The 19482-nt window shown below is 36.9% G+C and overlaps 1 protein-coding gene across 1 annotated transcript; it reads left to right on the forward strand.

Moving 5' to 3' along the window:
- The first annotated feature begins 450 nt into the window (after window positions 1–450).
- On the forward strand, window positions 451–18584 carry NRROS (negative regulator of reactive oxygen species). The gene is made up of 2 exons (XM_053711430.1): window positions 451–459; window positions 16534–18584. The coding sequence occupies exons 1-2, from the start codon at window positions 451–453 to the stop codon at window positions 18475–18477; spliced, it is 1953 nt and encodes a 650-aa protein (XP_053567405.1). The 3' UTR covers window positions 18478–18584.
- The last annotated feature ends 898 nt before the right edge of the window (window positions 18585–19482 follow it).

Consider the following 19482-nt stretch of genomic DNA (forward strand, 5'->3'; position numbering starts at 1 on the left):
ACAATTTAAATATTATTTCATTAACAGGAAGGTTTTGCAAATTGTAAGCTGTCTACATTTAGTAAGAGGGCACTTTAGAAATATAGTTATTCTACAATCAATTGGAAATATGATAGACCCTCAAAGAATAACATGAAAATTAAAGAGATTTGTATTACAGGCCCCTCTGAAACTTCATAGAATAGGATACTGCAAGGTTCCCGAAACTATATATATATATATATATATATATATATATATATATATATACAGTATATATCAGAACATTTTATAATAAATAGCTGGTGACGAAACATTAATCACTCCTGTTCTTTTACTTCTGTATTCTTATAGATGAGTTTCTGATGATATGGCCCATTGTGTTTTTTCTGCCTATCATTGGTATCTGTGCAATTGGTATTACAATGGAGCGTCACTGGTTTTGAAGGGAACAGAAAAGTCCAACGCTAGATGAAACAGGTGAGTCTACTCCTCCTTCCCTCTCTCTTCCCTCCACCTTATCCGTCCCTCTCTCTTCCCTCCGCCCCTCTCTCTTCCCTCCGCCCCTCTTTTCTTCCCTCCGCTCCCCTCTCTTCCCTCCCTCCGCTATCTCTTTCCTACTTCTCTCTTCGCTGGGCCTGATGATCTAAACGTCTTCACTGTGGCGAGATGATCTAGTACGTCTCGTCAGTACCATGAGGGTCCCTCAAAGACTTTTAAAAAAGGTGTTGTTTTTTTCTTGAGAGTTGATTATCTTCTGGATGTGCGGAGACAACTACATTGCAAAATAATGCTACCCCCCCTAGATTTGTCAAGATTTTTTATCTATGCTGCAAGTTCTCTCTCTCTCTCTCTTCTCTCACTCTCTTCTCTCTTCTCTCACTCTCTCTCTCTCTCTCTCGTGCTTGTATTCAGTCTGTCTGTTTTTGCATGGTTCTTGTAGGTCACTGCCTACACAATATACAATATGGCTAACATATAGTTCACATTTTTCCCCCAGCCAGTTGGTAAAATTAAACTGTTAAAAAAGCAGTCAGATTTTTTTGTAGAACTTTTGCCAAACTACGGCCTAGATTTAGAGTTGGGCGGTAGCCGTGAAAACCAGCGTTAGAGGCTCCTAACGCTGGTTTTAGGCTACCTCCGGTATTTGGAGTCATTAAATAAAGGGTCTAACGCTCACTTTTCAGCCGCGACTTTTCCATACCGCAGATCCCCTTACGTAAATTGCGTATCCTATCTTTTCAATGGGATTTTTCTAACTCCGGTATTTAGAGTCGTGTCTGAAGTGAGCGTTAGAATTCTAACGACAAAACTCGAGCCGCAGAAAAAAGTCAGTAGTTAAGAGCTTTCTGGGCTAACGCCGGTTCATAAAGCTCTTAACTACTGTACTCTAAAGTAAACTAACACCCATAAACTACCTATGTACCCCTAAACCGAGGTCCCCCCACATCGCCGCCACTCAATTAAATTTTTTTAACCCCTAATCTGCTGACCGCCACCTACGTTATACTTATGTACCCCTAATCTGCTGCCCCTAACACCGCGCCTGACCCCTATATTATATTTATTAACCCTAATCTGCCCCCCCTCAACGTCGCCTCCACCTGCCTACACTTTATTACCCCCTACTTCTGCCGAGCGTGGACCGCACCGCTATTATTATAAAGTTATTAACCCCTAATCCGCCATCACTAACCCTATAATAAATAGTATTAACCCCTAATCTGCCCTCCCTAACATCGCCGACACCTAACTTCAACATTAACCCCTAATCTGCCGACTGGAGCTCACCGCTATTCTAATAAATGTATTAACCCCTAAAGCTAAGTCTAACCCTAACACTAACACCCCCTAAATTTAAATATAATTGTAATCTAACGAAATTAATTAACTCTTATTAAATAAATTATTCCTATTTAAAGCTAAATACTTACCTGTAAAAATAAATCCTAATATAGCTACAATATAAATTATAATTATATTATAGCTATTTTAGGATTAATATTTATTTTACAGGTAACTTTGTATTTATTTTAACCCAGGTACAATAGCTATTAAATAGTTAAGAACTATTTAATAGCTAAAATAGTTAAAATAATTACAAATTTACCTGTAAAATAAATCCTAACCTAAGTTACAATTAAACCTAACTCTACACTATCAATAAATTAATTAAATAAAATACCTACAATTACCTACAATTAAACCTAACACTACACTATGAATAAATTAATTAAATACAATACCTACAAATAACTACAATGAAATAAACTAACTAAAGTACAAAATATAAAAAAGAACTAAGTTACAAAAAATAAAAAAATATTTACAAACATAAGAAAAATATTACAACAATTTTAAACTAATTACACCTACTCTAAGCCCCCTAATAAAATAACAATGACCCCCAAAATAAAAAAATGCCCTACCCTATTCTAGATTACTAAAGTTCAAAGCTCTTTTACCTTACCAGCCCTGAACAGGGCCCTTTGCGGGGCATGCCCCAAGAAGTTCAGCTCTTTTGCCTGTAAAATAAAACATACAATACCCCGCCCCCCAACATTAAAACCCACCACCCACATACCCCCTAATCTAACCAAACCCCCCTTAAATAAACCTAACACTAAGCCCGCTGAAGGTCTTCCAACCTTATCTTCACCATACCAGGTTCACCGATCGATCCAGAAGAGCTCCTCCGATGTCCTGATCCAAGCCCAAGCGGGGGGCTGAAGAGTCCATGATCCGTCTGAAGTCATCATCCAAGCGGGGCAGAAGAGGTCTTCCTCCGATTGAAGTCTTCATCCAAGCGGGATCTTCTATCGTGATCCATCCGGAACGGAGCGGCAGGATCCTGAAGACCTCCGACGCGGAACATCCATCCTGGCCGACGACTGAACGACGAATGACGGTTCCTTTAAATGACGTCATCCAAGATGGCGTCCCTCGAATTCCGATTGGCTGATAGATTTCTATCAGCTAATCGGAATTAAGGTAGGAATATTCTGATTGGCATGATGGAATCAGCCAATCAGAATCAAGATCAATCCGATTGCTGATCCAATCAGCCAATCAGATTGAGGCTCGCATTCTATTGGCTGATCGGAACAGCCAATATAATGCGAGCTCAATCTGATTGGCTGATTGGATCAGCCAATCGGATTGAACTTGATTTCTGATTGGCTGATTCCATCAGCCAATCAGAATATTCCTACCTTAATTCCGATTGGCTGATAGAATCCTATCAGCCATCGGAAATTCGAGGGACGCCATCTTGGATGACGTCATTAAAGGAACCTGTAATTCGTCGTTCAGTCGTCGGCCAGATGGATGTACCACGTCGGAGGTCTTCAGGATCCTGGCGCTCCGCTCCGGATTGATGACGATAGAAGATCCCGCTTGGATGAAGACTTCAATCGGATGGAAGACCTCTTCTGCCCCGCTTTGGATGAAGTCTTCAGCCGATCATGGACCCTCTTCAGCCCCCCGCTTGGGCTTGGATCAGGACATCGGAGGAGCTCTTCTGGATCGATCGGTGAACCTGGTGAAGATAAGGTAGGAAGATCTTCAGGGGCTTAGTGTTAGGTTTATTTAAGGGGGGTTTGGATTAGATTAGGGGTATGTGGGTGGTAGGTTGTAATGTTGGGGGGGGGGTATTGTATGTTTTTTTTTACAGGCAAAAGAGCTGAACTTCTTGGGGCATGCCCCGCAAAGGGCCCTGGTCAGGGCTGGTAAGGTAAAAGAGCTTTGAACTTTAGTAATCTAGAATAGGGTAGGGCATTTTTTTATTTTGGGGGTCTTTGTTATTTTATTAGGGGGCTTAGAGTAGGTGTAATTAGTTTAAAATTGTTGTAATATTTTTCTTATGTTTGTAAATATTTTTTTATTTTTTGTAACTTAGTTCTTTTTTATTTTTTGTACTTTAGTTAGTTTATTTCATTGTAGTTATTTGTAGGTATTGTATTTAATTAATTTATTGATAGTGTAGTGTTAGCTTTAATTGTAGGTAATTGTAGGTATTGTATTTAATTAATTTATTGATAGTGTAGAGTTAGGTTTAATTGTAACTTAGGTTAGGATTTATTTTACAGGTAAATTTGTAATTATTTGAACTATTTTAGCTATTAAATAGTTCTTAACTATTAATAGCTTATTGTACCTGGTTAAAATAAATACAAAGATTACCTGTAAAATAAATATTAATCCTAAAATAGCTATAATATAATTATAATTTATATTGTAGCTATATTAGGATTTATTTTTACAGGTAAGTATTTAGCTTTAAATAGGAATAATTTATTTAATAAGAGTTAATTAATTTCGTTAGGTAGTTAAAATTATAATTTAATTTAGGGGGGTGTTAGTGTTAGGGTTAGACTTAGCTTTAGGGGTTAATACATTTATTAGAATAGCGGTGAGCTCCAGGTCGGCAGATTAGGGGTTAATAATTGAAGTTAGGGAGGGCAGATTAGGGGTTAATACTATTTATTATAGGGTTAGTGAGGCGGATTAGGGGTTAATAACTTTATAATGATATGCGGTGCGGTCCGGTCGGCAGATTAGGGGTTAATAAGTGTAGGCAGGTGGAGGCGACGTTGTGGGGGGCAGATTAGGGGTTAATAAATATAATATAGGTGTCAGCGTAGCGGGGGCAGGCAGATTAGGGGTTCATAAGTGTAACGTAGGTGGCGGTCAGCAGATTAGGGGTTAAAAAAATTTAATTGAGTGGCGGCGATGTGGGGGGACCTCGGTTTAGGGGTACATAGGTAGTTTATGGGTGTTAGTTTACTTTAGAGTACAGTAGTTAAGAGCTTTATGAACCGGCGTTAGCCCAGAAAGCTCTTAACTACTGACTTTTTTCTGCGGCTCGAGTTTTGTCGTTAGAATTCTAACGCTCACTTCAGACACGACTCTAAATACCGGAGTTAGAAAAATCCCATTGAAAAGATAGGATACGCAATTTACGTAAGGGGATCTGCGGTATGGAAAAGTCGCGGCTGAAAAGTGAGCGTTAGACCCTTTATTTAATGACTCCAAATACCGGAGGTAGCCTAAAACCAGCGTTAGGAGCCTCTAACGCTGGTTTTCACGGCTACCGCCCAACTCTAAATCTAGGCCGTAGTTTGGCAAAAGTTCTACAAAAAAATCTGACTGCTTTTTTAACAGTTTAATTTTACCAACTGGCTGGGGGAAAAATGTGAACTATATGTTAGCCATATTGTATATTGTGTAGGCAGTGACCTACAAGAACCATGCAAAAACAGACAGACTGAATACAAGCACGAGAGAGAGAGAGAGAGAGAGAGAGAGAGAGAGAGAGAGAGAGAGAAAAGAGAGAGAGAGAGAGAACTTGCCAGCATAGATAAAAATCTTGACAAATCATGGGGGGTAGCATTATTTTGCAATGTAGTTGTCTCCGCACATCCAGAAGATAATCAACTCTCAAGAAAAAAACAACACCTTTTTAAAAGTCTTTGAGGGACCTCATGGTACTGACGAGACGTACTAGATCATCTCGCCACAGTGAAGACGTTTAGATCATCAGGCCCAGCGAGAGAGAAGTAGGAAAGAGATAGCGGTGGAGGGAAGAGAGGGGGCGGAGGGAAGAAAGAGGGGCGGAGGGAAGAGAGAGGGGCGGAGGGAAGAGAGAGGGACGGAAAGGTGGAGGGAAGAGAGAGGGAAGGAGGAGTAGACTCACCTGTTTACATCTAGGTTGGACTTTTCTGTTCCCTTCAAAACCAGTGACGCTCCATTGTAATACCAATTGCACAGATACCAATGATAGGCAGAAAAACACAATGGCCATATCATCAGAAACTCATCTATAAGAATACAGAAGTAAAAGACAGAGTGATTAATGTTTCGTCACCAGCTATTTATTATAAAATGTTCTGATATATACTGTATATATATATATATATATATATATATATATATATATATAGTTTCGGGAACCTTGCAGTATCCTATTCTATGAAGTTTCAGAGGGGCCTGTAATACAAATCTCTTTAATTTTCATGTTATTCTTTGAGGTCTATCATATTTCCATTTGTTTGTAGAATAACTATATTTCTAAAGTGCCCTCTTACTAAATGTAGACAGCTTACAATTTGCAAAACCTTCCTGTTAATGAAATAATATTTAAATTGTGCTCACATTTACATTAGCGTAATTTCCAAACTAGCTTCCTATGTAAATCTGGGATATCACAAGCTCCCCAGCTAGCTCACCTCCAGCCACAAATGGTAGATTTGTTAAAGGGATAATAAACCCTCATTTTTTTTCTTTCATGATTTGGATACAGCATGCAAGTTTAAGCAAATTTCTAATTTACTTCTATTATCAATTGTTCTTTATTCTCTTGGTATCTTTATTTGAAAAGCAGGAATATAAAAGCTTAGAAGCCGGCCCATTTTAGATTCAGCACCTGGGTAGCACTTGTTGATTGGTGGCTAAATGTACCCACCAATCAGCAAGTGCTATCCAGGGTCTGAACCAAAAGTGGGCCGGCTCCAAAGCTTTCATTTCTGCTTTTATAAATAAAGATAACAAGAGAACGAAGAAAAATTGATAATAGCAGTAAATTAGAAAGTTGCTTAAACTAACATGCTGTGTCTGAATCATGAAATAAAAAATTTGGGTTTAGTATCCCTTTAAGTACATTTTGAGTCCTATATGGTGATTTATTATCATACTGATCACTGGGGGACACAGTACTGGCAAAGCACCTGCTGCAGTCTAGGATCCATTTGTGGCTGGAGGTGAGCTAGCTGGGAGCTCATGATATCCCAGACAGGTGGATTATCACTTTTAAATAAGTGCGACCATTTTGTGAGTATCCTTTGCTAGGGGACCTATGTACGAGGAGACCTGTTACTTATGATATTGTGCCATTGGAGCGCCTTCTTTTCTTCTTTGTTGTTACAGTTCATATTTTATTCTTTAAGAGTTGACCATGGCACTAAAACGTGGATTACATCTTGAACTGTAATTTACTGCCTTTGAAGTGGTGCCTCTGTTTTCTTTGGTATCACTTTTTGGAAGTAGGACTTTGGAATTAGTGTTCCTATGTAAATGTTTATTCTCTAACAATCAGGTAGATTACGAGTTGTGCGTTCATCTTTTAAGGCTGAAAAAATGGTCATTTCAGCAATAAAACACGACCGCAGCCATTATAAGTCTTGTCGGTATAGCTGTCCCGCACTCGTAAAAATTAATTTTTTTCATGGGACTTTCATAGTGCAGCCATTACAAGTTTTGCGGTGAGGCTAAAAAGCTTGCATTACAGCCTATACCGACAAGATCCTTTTCGCAATCTGAGAGCAGCAGTTATGAGTTTTACGCTATAAAACTGTTACATAAAACTCATAACTAAAGTGTTACAAAGTACACTAAACACCCATAAACTACCTATTAACCCCTAAACTGATGCCCTCCCGCATCGCAAACACTATAATAAATTTATTAACCCCTAATCTTCCACTCCCGACATCGCTGCCACTAATAAAATGTATTAACCCCTATTTCGCCGCTCCCCGACATCACCACCACTATACTAAAGTTATTAACCCCTATTCCCCCCTCCAACATTGCCCATACTATAATAAATCTATTAACCCCTATTCCGCCGCTCCCCGACACAGCCGCCACTATAATAAACCTATTAACCCTTAAACCGCAAGCCCCCACAACGAAATATACTAAATTAAACTATTAACCCCTAACCCGAAAGCCCCCCACATCGGAATAAACTAATTTAAACTAGTAACCCCTAAACCTAACGCCCTCCTAACTTTATATTAAAATTAAAATTTCCCTATCTTAAATTAAAACTTTCCTGTTAAATTAAAAAAACTAAGTTTAAACTAACAATTAAACTAATATAATTATTAAACCAAACTTAAACTATCAATAAAATAAACTATATTACACATTAAAAAAATCCTAACACTATAAAAATTTCAAACTATCTAATTACAAAAAATAAAAAATACTAAATTATAAAAAAACAAATGAAATTATCAAAAATAAAAAAGAATTACACCTAATCTAATAGCCCTATAAAAAAAAGCCCTCCCAAAAAAAAACCCAACCTAGTCTATAATAAACTAACAATAGCCCTTAAAAGGGCCTTTTGTAGGGCATGGCCCTATGTAAAACAGCTCTTTTACCTGTAAAAAAATACAAAGACCCCCTCAACAGTAAAACCCACCACCCAACCAACCCCCCAAAATAAAAAAAACTAACTCTAACAAAAACCTAAGCTACCCATTGCCCCGAAAAGGGCATTTGTATGGGCATTGCCCTTAAAAGGGCATTTAGCTCTTTTACGAAAGCCCAAACCCTAAACTAAAAAAAAAAAACACCCAAAAAAGTTTAAAAATCCTAACACTAACCCCCAAAGATCCCCTTACAGTTGCTGAAGTCCTGTTTGAAGGATCTTCATCCAGACGGCTCCATCTTCATCCAGACGGCATCTTCTATCTTCATCCTGGTGGCACGGAGTGGGTCCATCCTGAAGACATCCGGCGCGGAGCATACTCTTCATACGGTCACCGCCATATACTGAATCTTCAATGCATGGTACGCGATTCAAAATGGCGTCCCTTGCATTCCTATGGGCTGATTTAATTTTGGAAATTCAAATCAGCCAATAGGAGGAGAGGTACCGAAATTCTTTTGGCTGATTTAAATAGCCAATAGAATTTCAGTAGCTCTAATCCTATTGGCTGATTTGAATTTCCAAAGTGGATCTTTGGGGGTTAGTGGTAGGATTTTTTAAACTTTTTTGGGTGTTTTTTTTTTTTAGTTTAGGGTTTGGGCTTTTCATAAAAGAGCTAAATCTCCTTTTAAGGGCAATGCCCATACAAATGCCCTTTTCAGGGCAATGGGTAGATTAGGTTTTTTTAAATAGTTTTTTTTTTAATTTGTGGGATTGGGGGGGGTGGTGGTTTGTAATGTTAGTGGGTCTTTGTAATTTTTTTCAGGTAAAAGAGCTGTTTAACTTAGGGCAATGCCCTACAAAAAACTGTTTGTATACGGTTTGTTTTCTTTTATAGAAAAAGAGCTGATATCTTTAGGGCAATACCCTACAAACAAAAGGTCCATTTAAGGGCCCTTGGTGGTTTATTATAGATTAGGGTTTTTTATTTTAGGGTGTTTTTTTTATTTTTTTTTAAAGGGTATTAGAATAGGAATAATTTTTATTGTTTTGGATAATTTCGTTTGTTATTTTTGTAATGGTAGTTTTTTTATTTTTTGTAATGTTAGGTTTTAGTGTAAGGCAGCTTAGGTTTTATTTCACAGGTAAGTTTGTATTTATTTTAACTAGGTAGTTAGTACATAGTTAATAACTATTTACTAACTAGTCTACTTAGTTAAAATAAATACAAACTTACCTGTGAAATAAAAATGAAACCTAAGATAGCTACAATATAACTATTAGTTATATTGTAGCTAGCTTAGGTTTTATTTCACAGGTAAGTAAGGTAAGGTATTATTTAGTTAATAATTGTAACTTTAATTTAGCTCTATTTTAATTATGTTAACGTTAGGGGGTGTTAGGGTTAGGTTTAGGGGTTAATATAGTTTAATTTAGGTTGTTGCAATGTGGGGGTTGGTGGTTTAGAGGTTAATAAGTTTATTTATTGGTGTGATGTGGAAGGCCAGAGGTTTAGGGGTTAATAACTATTTGTGGCGGCAATGTCGGTGAATGGCGGAATAGGGGTTAATAGATTTATTATAGTGTGGGATGTTGGGGTGCGAGGGGAATAGGGGTTAATAACTTTAGTATAGTGGCGGCGATATCGAGAGCAGCAGATTAGGGGTTATTAACATTATGTAGGTGTCAGCGCTGTCGAGGGTCGCAGATTAGGAGTGTTTAGACGTTGGGTTTATGTTATTTTTAAACGTTACTTTTTTTCCCCCATAGACATCAATGGGGCTGTGTTAAAGAGCTTTTCATTCCGTGATCACATGGTGTTAGGTTTTTTTATGACACCTCCCTATTGATGTCTATGGGGAAAGCATGCACGAGCACATCAAAACAGCACTTAAATTGTGTGCGGTATGGAGCTCAACGCAACCATATCACACGCACAAGCCGGCTGTTTCAAAACTTGTAATGGCTGTGCTATAGGGGGGTGAAATAACGCAACTTTTTTTGCGTTTGTTAAATTCCCTATAGCGCGCATAACTTAGCGTATTTGCGTTTGAGGCTTTGATAAATATCCCCCTATGTGTTTAACACGTTTGCCCCTTGGTATATGTAGTTATATGTGAGAAATATTGGTATAATAAAATGTTGTAATACGTTATAGCCTCAATCACAATCTACCAGCGATATCCACAGAAAACGATTTTTGCTTTCATGCAGAATTGGGAGCCGTATTTCTCAAGTGATCAAATTGCTATATTGTCAAATGCAAGCATGTTTTCAACTGAAAAGCTTGCAAAAAGGACTTTTTATGTAATAAGTACCTCTTTTCGAAATAGAAACTGGAAGAGCTCCCGAAACAGACACAAACAATAGCCCATTCACACATCTTAAAGGGACAGTAAAGTCAAAATGAAACTTTCATGATTCAGATAGAGCATGCAATTTTTAAACAACTTTCCAATGTATTCTGTTATCAAATTTACTTTGTTCTCTTGGTATCTTTTATTGAAGAGTAAAACAAGGTAGGCTCATAAAGCTCAGGAGTGTGCACGTCTCTGTAGTACTCTGTGGCAGCAGTGTTTTGCAACATTACTTGTAGCTTTGTTATACAATGTTGCAAAACACTGCTGCCATAAAACACTAAAGACACGTGCACACTCCTAAGCTCATATGAGCCTACCTAGTTTTACTCTTTAATAAAAGATACCAAGAGAAGAAAACAAATTTGATAACCAAGGTAAATTGGAAAGTTGTTTAAAATTGCATGCTCTGTCTGAATCATGAAAGTTTAATTTTGACTTTACTGTCCCTTTAAGGTTACAGGAATGCTCTATTCATGTAACCACTTTTTTACTCAACTCTCAGTATCCACATGAATGCCAAATGTATCTTGGCAGATGGACATACTTCTATAGTCAAAAGGAATAATACAGCGCCAAATATAGTCACACAAGCTCGCTAATCGTGATCACCTAACGCGATCAGTGTGAAAAGGGAAACAATAAAAATGATGAATAGAAGCGCCTACAGGCTAAAGTGTGACAGGAAAAAATGTATCAAATTAGAACATTTAATATATAAAAAAGGACATAAAAACAAGTTGAAAATAGAAGCAAATCCCACTGTTGGGATGGGTCGGTAACGGATAAATCCAATGACTAATCAGAAATAAAATAAAAATAAAAAGGGGAGTCAGTGTAATATAGAAATTCCATTAGTGATGAAATTCTCAAAAGAAATGGTGTTTTTCAATAGTGTCCCAAAAAGTATATATAGTGAATCTAAAAAACTTTGCCAAATTGAAAACTTGTGTACACGTGTAAATAAATATATCGAAAAAATAGGAAAGGTATATCCGTGTGTGTCCTAGTGGTAACCCTTGATATCCTTGTGGAAATATACAAACAAAATATGTGCAAAATCTTCCTTATATATACAGTATATATATCCCAAATGGAGATACGCTTACCAGATTTACCTGTATATTTGTTTTAGGTGACTGCCAGACTTTGCCACAAGGATATCAAAGGTTACCACTAGGACACACACGGATATATTTTTTTCCTATTTTTTTTATATATATATCTTTACATGTGTACACAATTTTTCAATTTGGCAACGTTTTTTGGATTCACTATATATACTTTTTTGGACACTATTGAAACGCCATTTCTTTTGCAGATTTCATCACTAATGCACTTTCTATATTACAGTGACACCACTTTTTTATTTTTATTTTCTTTCTGATTAGTCATCAGATTTATCCATTACTGACCCATCCCAACAGTGGGATTCGCTTCTCTTTTCAATTTGTTTTTATGTCTTTTTATGTCCTTTTTTATATATTAAATGAACTAATTTGATACATTATTTCCTGTCACACTTTAGTCCGTAGGCGCTCTTATTCATCATTTTTATTGTTTCCCATACTTCTATAGTCACTTCAGGACAACAACATCTACAAATGGCGGTTTATAACATTTCATTTTTAAGATTTGACTGTAAGCTACATTCGTACTGTTGTGATTGTCACAAACAGTATTGGCATTTTTGACAGAGCATACATTATTGAGCTTGTAAACTGGAATGAGCATTTGACTGTGGTTCAAAAATGTGTGCACTGTTGTGCCTGATGAAACAACCCATGCTGGGGCTGAGAAACGCGTTGCATCACAAACCATTGCTTGTTTATATGTTTTTAAAATTTGTTTTTAATAAATTCACTTGTTTTATACAAGCTTGGATTTACCTTCACGTATAGCAGCTTTCACTGCTTTAACTGACTTTCCACCCATTGCCAAAGATAGAAGAATCCCTCTGCTTCAACCTATCTACATCTGGAGAGGGTTAGCTGGTACACCCCAAGTTACTAGCCTTCACCTACTAGTACAATAGTTTACTTGGATCAAATCTGAGTACAAACTTGGCTCTATATATTATCACCTGATCTGCATATTGATATGCACATGAGGCGCCCCTCTTGTTTTCTGTGTTTTAATTCAGCTCTGGATTTATCTGTGAGGAGGAGAGCAGCCTTGTTTTGTGCATTTAAGGGTTTGCCGGTACACCTTGAGTTACCAGCCTGCATCTATGAGTACATATGTGTACTTTGGTCTAATGTGAGTACCCATTTGGCTTTTTCCTATATCTTTTGTTTTGGTATACTGATATACACATGAGGCGCCCCTCTTGTTTCTCATCAAGCCTCTTTATCTAAGTGCTTTTCACAGACATGCAGTGTAGTCAATCAGTGAAGACTCCAAAATAACTTCATGGTAGTGAGCACAATGTTATCTATATGACACACATGAACTAACACTGTCTAACTGTGAAAAACTTTCAAAATACTTTGAGCTAAGAAAGGGTTTTCAACGGTTTTAGAAATCAGTTTGAGCCTAGCTAGGTTTAGCTTTTCAAAAATACTACCAAGGGAACAAAGCAAATTTGATGATAAAAGTAAATTGGAAAGTTGTGTAAATTGCATGCCCTATCTGAATCATGAAAGTTTAGTTTTGACTTTACTGTCCCTTTAAGGGTCACTTAGAAAGATACAAAGAAGCAAAGCAGCGGGGTTACGAATTAAAGTTTAAAAGAAGATATAAATGTTTTTGCAAAGAAACTCATAGGGCTAGATTACCAGTGGAGCGCAATATTAATATCAATATTGCCCATTTATGGACGCATGTTAAGATAGTGCTCCACTCGTAATCTAGGCCATAGTCTCTATTTTCTCCATACAATTCACTCTAAAAAAAACAGGCCTTTAACAAACAATCGGCGAGATTACGAGTCTTGCGTTAGCCTTAAAAAGCAGCATTGAAAGGTCCCAATGCTGCTTTTTAACGCCCGCTGGTATTACGAGTCTTGCAGGTACAGGTGTACCGCTCACTTTTCTTCCGCGACTCGAGCTTATCGCAAATCCCCTTACGTAAATTGCGTACCCTATCTTTTCAATGGGACTTGCATAACGCCGGTATTACGAGTCTTGGAAGAAGTGAGCGGTAGACCCTCTCCTGTCAAGACTCCTACCGCATTTAAAAGTCAGTAGAGTTTTATGGGCTAACGTTATAGCATAAAACTCTTAACTAAAGTGCTAAAAAGTACACTAACACCCATAAACTACCTATTAACCCCTAAACCGAGGCCCCCCCCCACATTGCAAACACTTAAATAAAGTTTCTAATCCCTAATCTGCCGGCCGGACATCGCCGCCACTTTAATAAATATATTAAGCTCTAAACCACCGCACTCCCGCCTCGCAAACACTAGTTACATTTTATTAACCCCTAATCTGCCGTACCTAACATCGCCGACACCTACCTACATTTATTAACCCCTAATCTGCCACCCCGACGTTGCCGCTACTATATTAAAGGTATTAACCCCTAAACCTAAGTCTAAACCTAACCCCCCCTAACTTAAATATAATTTAAAATAATCTAAATAAAATTACCACAATTAAATAAATTATATAAAACAAAATACTTACCTATAAAATAAACCCTGAGGCCTAGATTTGGAGTTTGGCGGTAGCCGTGAAAACCAGCGTTAGAGGCTCCTAACGCTGGTTTTAGGCTACCGCCGGTATTTGGAGTCAGTCAAAAAAGGGTCTAACGCTCACTTTTCAGCCGCGACTTTTCCATACCGCAGATCCCCTTACGTAAATTGCGTATCCTATCTTTTCAATGGGATCTTTCTAACTCCGGTATTTAGAGTCGTGGCTGAAATGAGCGTTAGAAATGTAACGACAAAACTCCAGCCGCAGAAAAAAGTCAGTAGTTAAGAGCTTTCTGGGCTAACGCCGGTTCATAAAGCTCTTAACTACTGTGCTCTAAAGTACACTAACACCTATAAACTACCTATGTACCAAACCTTATTTTGTTCTTTTAATTCATATTTGTTTTAGTTATGTTTTTATTTTTTATTATTTATCTTTTATTGAGTTTTTCATTTTTTTTTAATAAAAATAAACTTTTAAGGCCTAGATTACGAGTGGAGCACTATCATTAGCGTGAGGAGCGTAAACATGATTGTGAGATTTTTTGTTCAAATCCATATTTCTAAGTGGCATGCTGTTAAAGTTACCGCTAATTAATTTAAGCGTTCTCGCAGTAATTTACACTCCCCATATTTTCTATGGGTATCGTTGAGCGGTAATAAGTGCTATTGCGCAAATGCAATCGCATTTACCGTTCACACTTTTTATACGCAACCTTTCAGCGTTTGTCTGGAGGAAACAGTCACACTAAAGTACACTTAAAACCCCTAAACCACCCCCCCCACAATGCAAACTATCTCTTTACACTATTAACCACTAAACCTCCACCCTCACATTGCAAAGTAACTTTCTACACCATTAACCCCGGCACTAAGCCGCCACACCCCCACTGCAAAGTAACACACTAACATCTAAACCCCCTAACCTAACACCCCCTAAGTTAACCCAAAATAGACTAACCCTACCTTTACAAAAAAAACTAACTACCTTTAAAAGAATAAATACTTACTTGAGAAATTTTAAAAAAAATCTAACCTTAGCTTAAAAAAAATAAATAAATACAATTACTGTAAAAAAGCACACAACATTACCGTAAAAAAAAACACATTACAGAAAAATAAAAAACCTAACATTACTGTAAAAAACTAACATTACACAAAATAAAAAACTAACATTATTTAAAAAAAAACCTAACATTATGAAAATAAAATCTACCATTACAAAAAAATAACAAACAAATTACCAAAAATAAAAAAAGTTAAGCGTATTCTAAACCCCCCCCAAAAAAATAAAAATAAAAGAAAGATTCTAACACTAAACTACAAATAGCCCTTTAAAGGGCCTCTTGTAGGACATTGCCCTAAAGTGAACCAGATCTTTTTCTTAAAAGAAAACACTACTTTCTAACATCAGCCCCTCAACCCCCACTGCAAAGTAACACACTAACATCTAAACCCCCTATCCTAACACCCCCTAAGTTACTCAAAAATAGACTAACCGTACCTTTACAAAAAAAATAACTACCTTTAAAAGAATAAAAACTTACATGAGAAATTAAAAAATATCTAACCTTAGCTTAAAAAAATACCATTACTGTAAAAAAACACATTACTGTAAAAAAAACACACTACAGAAAAATAAAAAACCTAACATTACTGTAAAAAAAACACACTACAGAAAAATAAAAAACCTAACATTACTGTAAAAAAAACTAACATTACACAAAATAAAAAAACTAACATTATTTAAAAAAAAAACTAACATTATAAAAATAAAATCTACCATTACAAAAAAAATAACAAACAAATTACCAAAAATAAAAAAAAGTTATGCCTATTCTAAACCCCCCCCCAAAAAAAAACAAAATAAAAAAAGATTCTAACACTAAACTACAAATAGCCCTTTAAAGGGCCTCTTGTAGGACATTGCCCTAAAGTGAACCAGCTCTTTTTCTTAAAAAAACATCAGCCCCTCAACCCACCCCAAAAAACAAAAAACATCTAAAAAACAAAACCTACTCTAAAAGTGTCATGAAAAGGGCATTTGACTGGGCATTGCCCTTAAAAAGGCATTTAGCTGTTTTGCTACCCAGAGAGCTCTAGCGAAAGTGCTAATTAGTGTTCCACTTGTAATCTGACCCTAATTCTATAGAAATCTATGTTCTCTGCCTGTGATCGCTCATATATAAGTTGAAAGATTTATAATCACATGTAATTTGATATACTGATTTTACATGTAATTTCTGTTTTATTTTTTATCCAGTACTAGCCAAATGACTTACTCCTAAAATCTTTATTCCCTTAATTTATTTATTTTTAATATTAATCCTGTTATATATTTCATCTTTTAGGGTTGATTTCTCTGCTTTATTTTGCATAGTAACACCTCTTATTTCTTTTAGTATTACAGGTATGCAGATTGTAGCCACATGCAGTTATCTTCAGTTCCTCAGGATCTTCCTAATGATACTGAAGATCTTGTTCTAGATTTTAATCACCTTGTGAGTCTGGATGAACATTCAGTTTTTAAGTACCATGACCTGAAAAGCCTAAATCTGCAATCCAATGGTTTGAAATTTGTGAATCCATATGCTTTTCAGAACACAGTGCATCTTGAGTCACTATCATTACAAGATAATAGTATACATACCAAATATGACTTGCTCTCAGCAGCCTTGAAGTTTACTCCATTTCTTAAGAAATTGGACCTGTCACAAAATAATCTCAATGAGGATATGTTGATCCTAATTCTAAGGAATCTTACATCCCTGGAGAGCCTTTACCTTGACAATAATATTATTATGCGGTTGGACAGTTCAATCTTTGAAGGTCTCAGTCAGCTGAAAGAGCTAAGCTTGCAAAGGAACTACATTTATGAGATTGAAGGTGGTACATTTGAAGGTCTGATGAAGCTGAGGAATCTAAATTTAGCCTACAATCATTTGCCATGTATTGTAGACTTTGGTCTCACACAGCTCCAATCACTCAATCTCAGCTTTAACAACATTGAATGGTTCCAGGCTCAAGAAATTGATGTAGAGTTCCACCTGGAGCGACTTGACATCTCTCACAACCAGCTGCTGTTTTTTCCACTCTTGCCTAGACGCAATCAACTACATTTGCTGCTACTCTCTGATAATGAAATGAGGTTCTATGCCAAATTGTCAGATGCCAACTCTTCACTTGTAAGCTTTTTAGTTATTGAAAACAATAGTATTAATATCACTACTGTTAACTTGTGGGACGAAGTCATTCTCAGTAATTTTTCCACTTTACATTACCTTGACATGAGTAGGAACCAATTCCATAATCTACCAGAAGGTTTTTTAGCTAAAATGTCTTCCTTGGCATACCTAAAACTTAACTGGAACTGTCTAGAAACATTTAGCCTTACTCAAAAAGATATCCCAAGTGATATAATTGAGCTGGACCTCAGTAATAACAAACTGTCCACTCTACAAGTGGATAACACTTCCCAGAGCTACTTGGGTCTAAAGTACTTTAATCTCAGCAATAACATTTTGCAGAAACTCCCCAGGCACATCTTCCACAACATGAATGGCTTAAACAGTCTTGATCTCAGCTACAACAAGATAAATTTGTGTTCTTATTCACATAGTGTTGCAGATATTGGTGAAAGCAACTGTGTGGATATCAGGAATCTGTCATCTCTCAGATATCTTCACCTTTCTGGATGTGGAATAGAACTGGATACTGGCAGAGCATTTCATGGTACAGCAATAACATATCTGGATCTTTCTTATAACCATCTGAGGGACATCTACTTTTTGCTGGACATAGCTACTACTTTACAATTTCTTTATCTCAGAAACAGTCTACCATATAATGTCAGTGTTGATTTTTCTGCATTTGGAAATTTGATATACCTGGACATTTCAGAAAATGTACTCACTACATTTCCTACATCTTTGTTGGAATTAGCTCTTCATTTCTTGGATCTCCGGAAAAATAGCTTGACGTCACTTCCCCTGGATAGTTCTTACCAACAGCTCCTACAAAACATTAAAACTATATACCTCAGTGACAACCCATTTGACTGCTGTGAACTGAGTTGGTGGGTTATTCTTAGTAAAATCACTCAAATTCGTGTACCTGATATTCAAGAGGTGAACTGTCAATTCTCCCACAGTTATATGCCAGTGAATGACATTCCAGAGTCTGTTGTTCAGAGCTGCCGATGGAAAACTGGTGGCAACTTGCTCTACTTGTTGCTTGTATTCCCAATGTGTTTGACTCTACTAATAGCTCTTATTTTGCTGTTTCTATTGTTTCGGCAAACATTTTTACAATCACTTAAAAGATGTTACAGAACATCCAGCTACTGAACCTTAACGTGAATGGAACAACTGTTATTCATCCAGGGCTTTATCATCTATATGCACCCAGACTAATATTATTTTTACATAAATAAATCTAATTCTGTAAGTTAAAAGCAGTTTCTATTTTTTTAAAGCAGAGTTATGGCAAGCAGTACAATGAGGCATATATGTGACACAGGGGTAATTTTCTAAGTATACGTGTGCCAAAATACTACATTTAAGTTACAACATGTATATCTTACTTGGTGTTGCAAGTGCATGCTAGTGCAGCTAAATTAAAATCAGATTATAAAACTAATTTCTTTCATGTAATTAGCAAGAGTCCATGAGCTAGTGACGTATGGGATATACATTCCTACCAGGAGGGGCAAAGTTTCCCAAACCTTAAAATGCCTATAAATACACCCCTCACCACACCCACAATTCAGTTTTACGAACTTTGCCTCCGATGGAGGTGGTGAAGTAAGTTTGTGCTAGATTCTACGTTGATATGCGCTCCGCAGCAAGTTGGAGCCCGGTTTTCCTCTCAGCGTGCAGTGAATGTCAGAGGGATGTGAGGAGAGTATTGCCTATTTGAATGCAGTGATCTCCTTCTACGGGGTCTATTTCATAGGTTCTCTGTTATCGGTCGTAGAGATTCATCTCTTACCTCCCTTTTCAGATCGACGATATACTCTTATATATACCATTACCTCTGCTGATTCTCGTTTCAGTACTGGTTTGGCTTTCTACAAACATGTAGATGAGTGTCCTGGGGTAAGTAAATCTTATTTTCTGTGACACTCTAAGCTATGGTTGGGCACTTTGTTTATAAAGTTCTAAATATATGTATTCAAACATTTATTTGCCTTGACTCAGAATGTTCAACTTTCCTTATTTTTCAGACAGTCAGTTTCATATTTGGGATAATGCATTTGAATTATTCATTTTTTCTTACCTTCAAAAATTTGACTCTTTTTCCCTGTGGGCTGTTAGGCTCACGGGGGCTGAAAATGCTTCATTTTATTGCGT

The sequence above is a fragment of the Bombina bombina genome, chromosome 4, assembly GCF_027579735.1.
Source record: "Bombina bombina isolate aBomBom1 chromosome 4, aBomBom1.pri, whole genome shotgun sequence".
Lineage (NCBI taxonomy): Eukaryota > Metazoa > Chordata > Amphibia > Anura > Bombinatoridae > Bombina > Bombina bombina.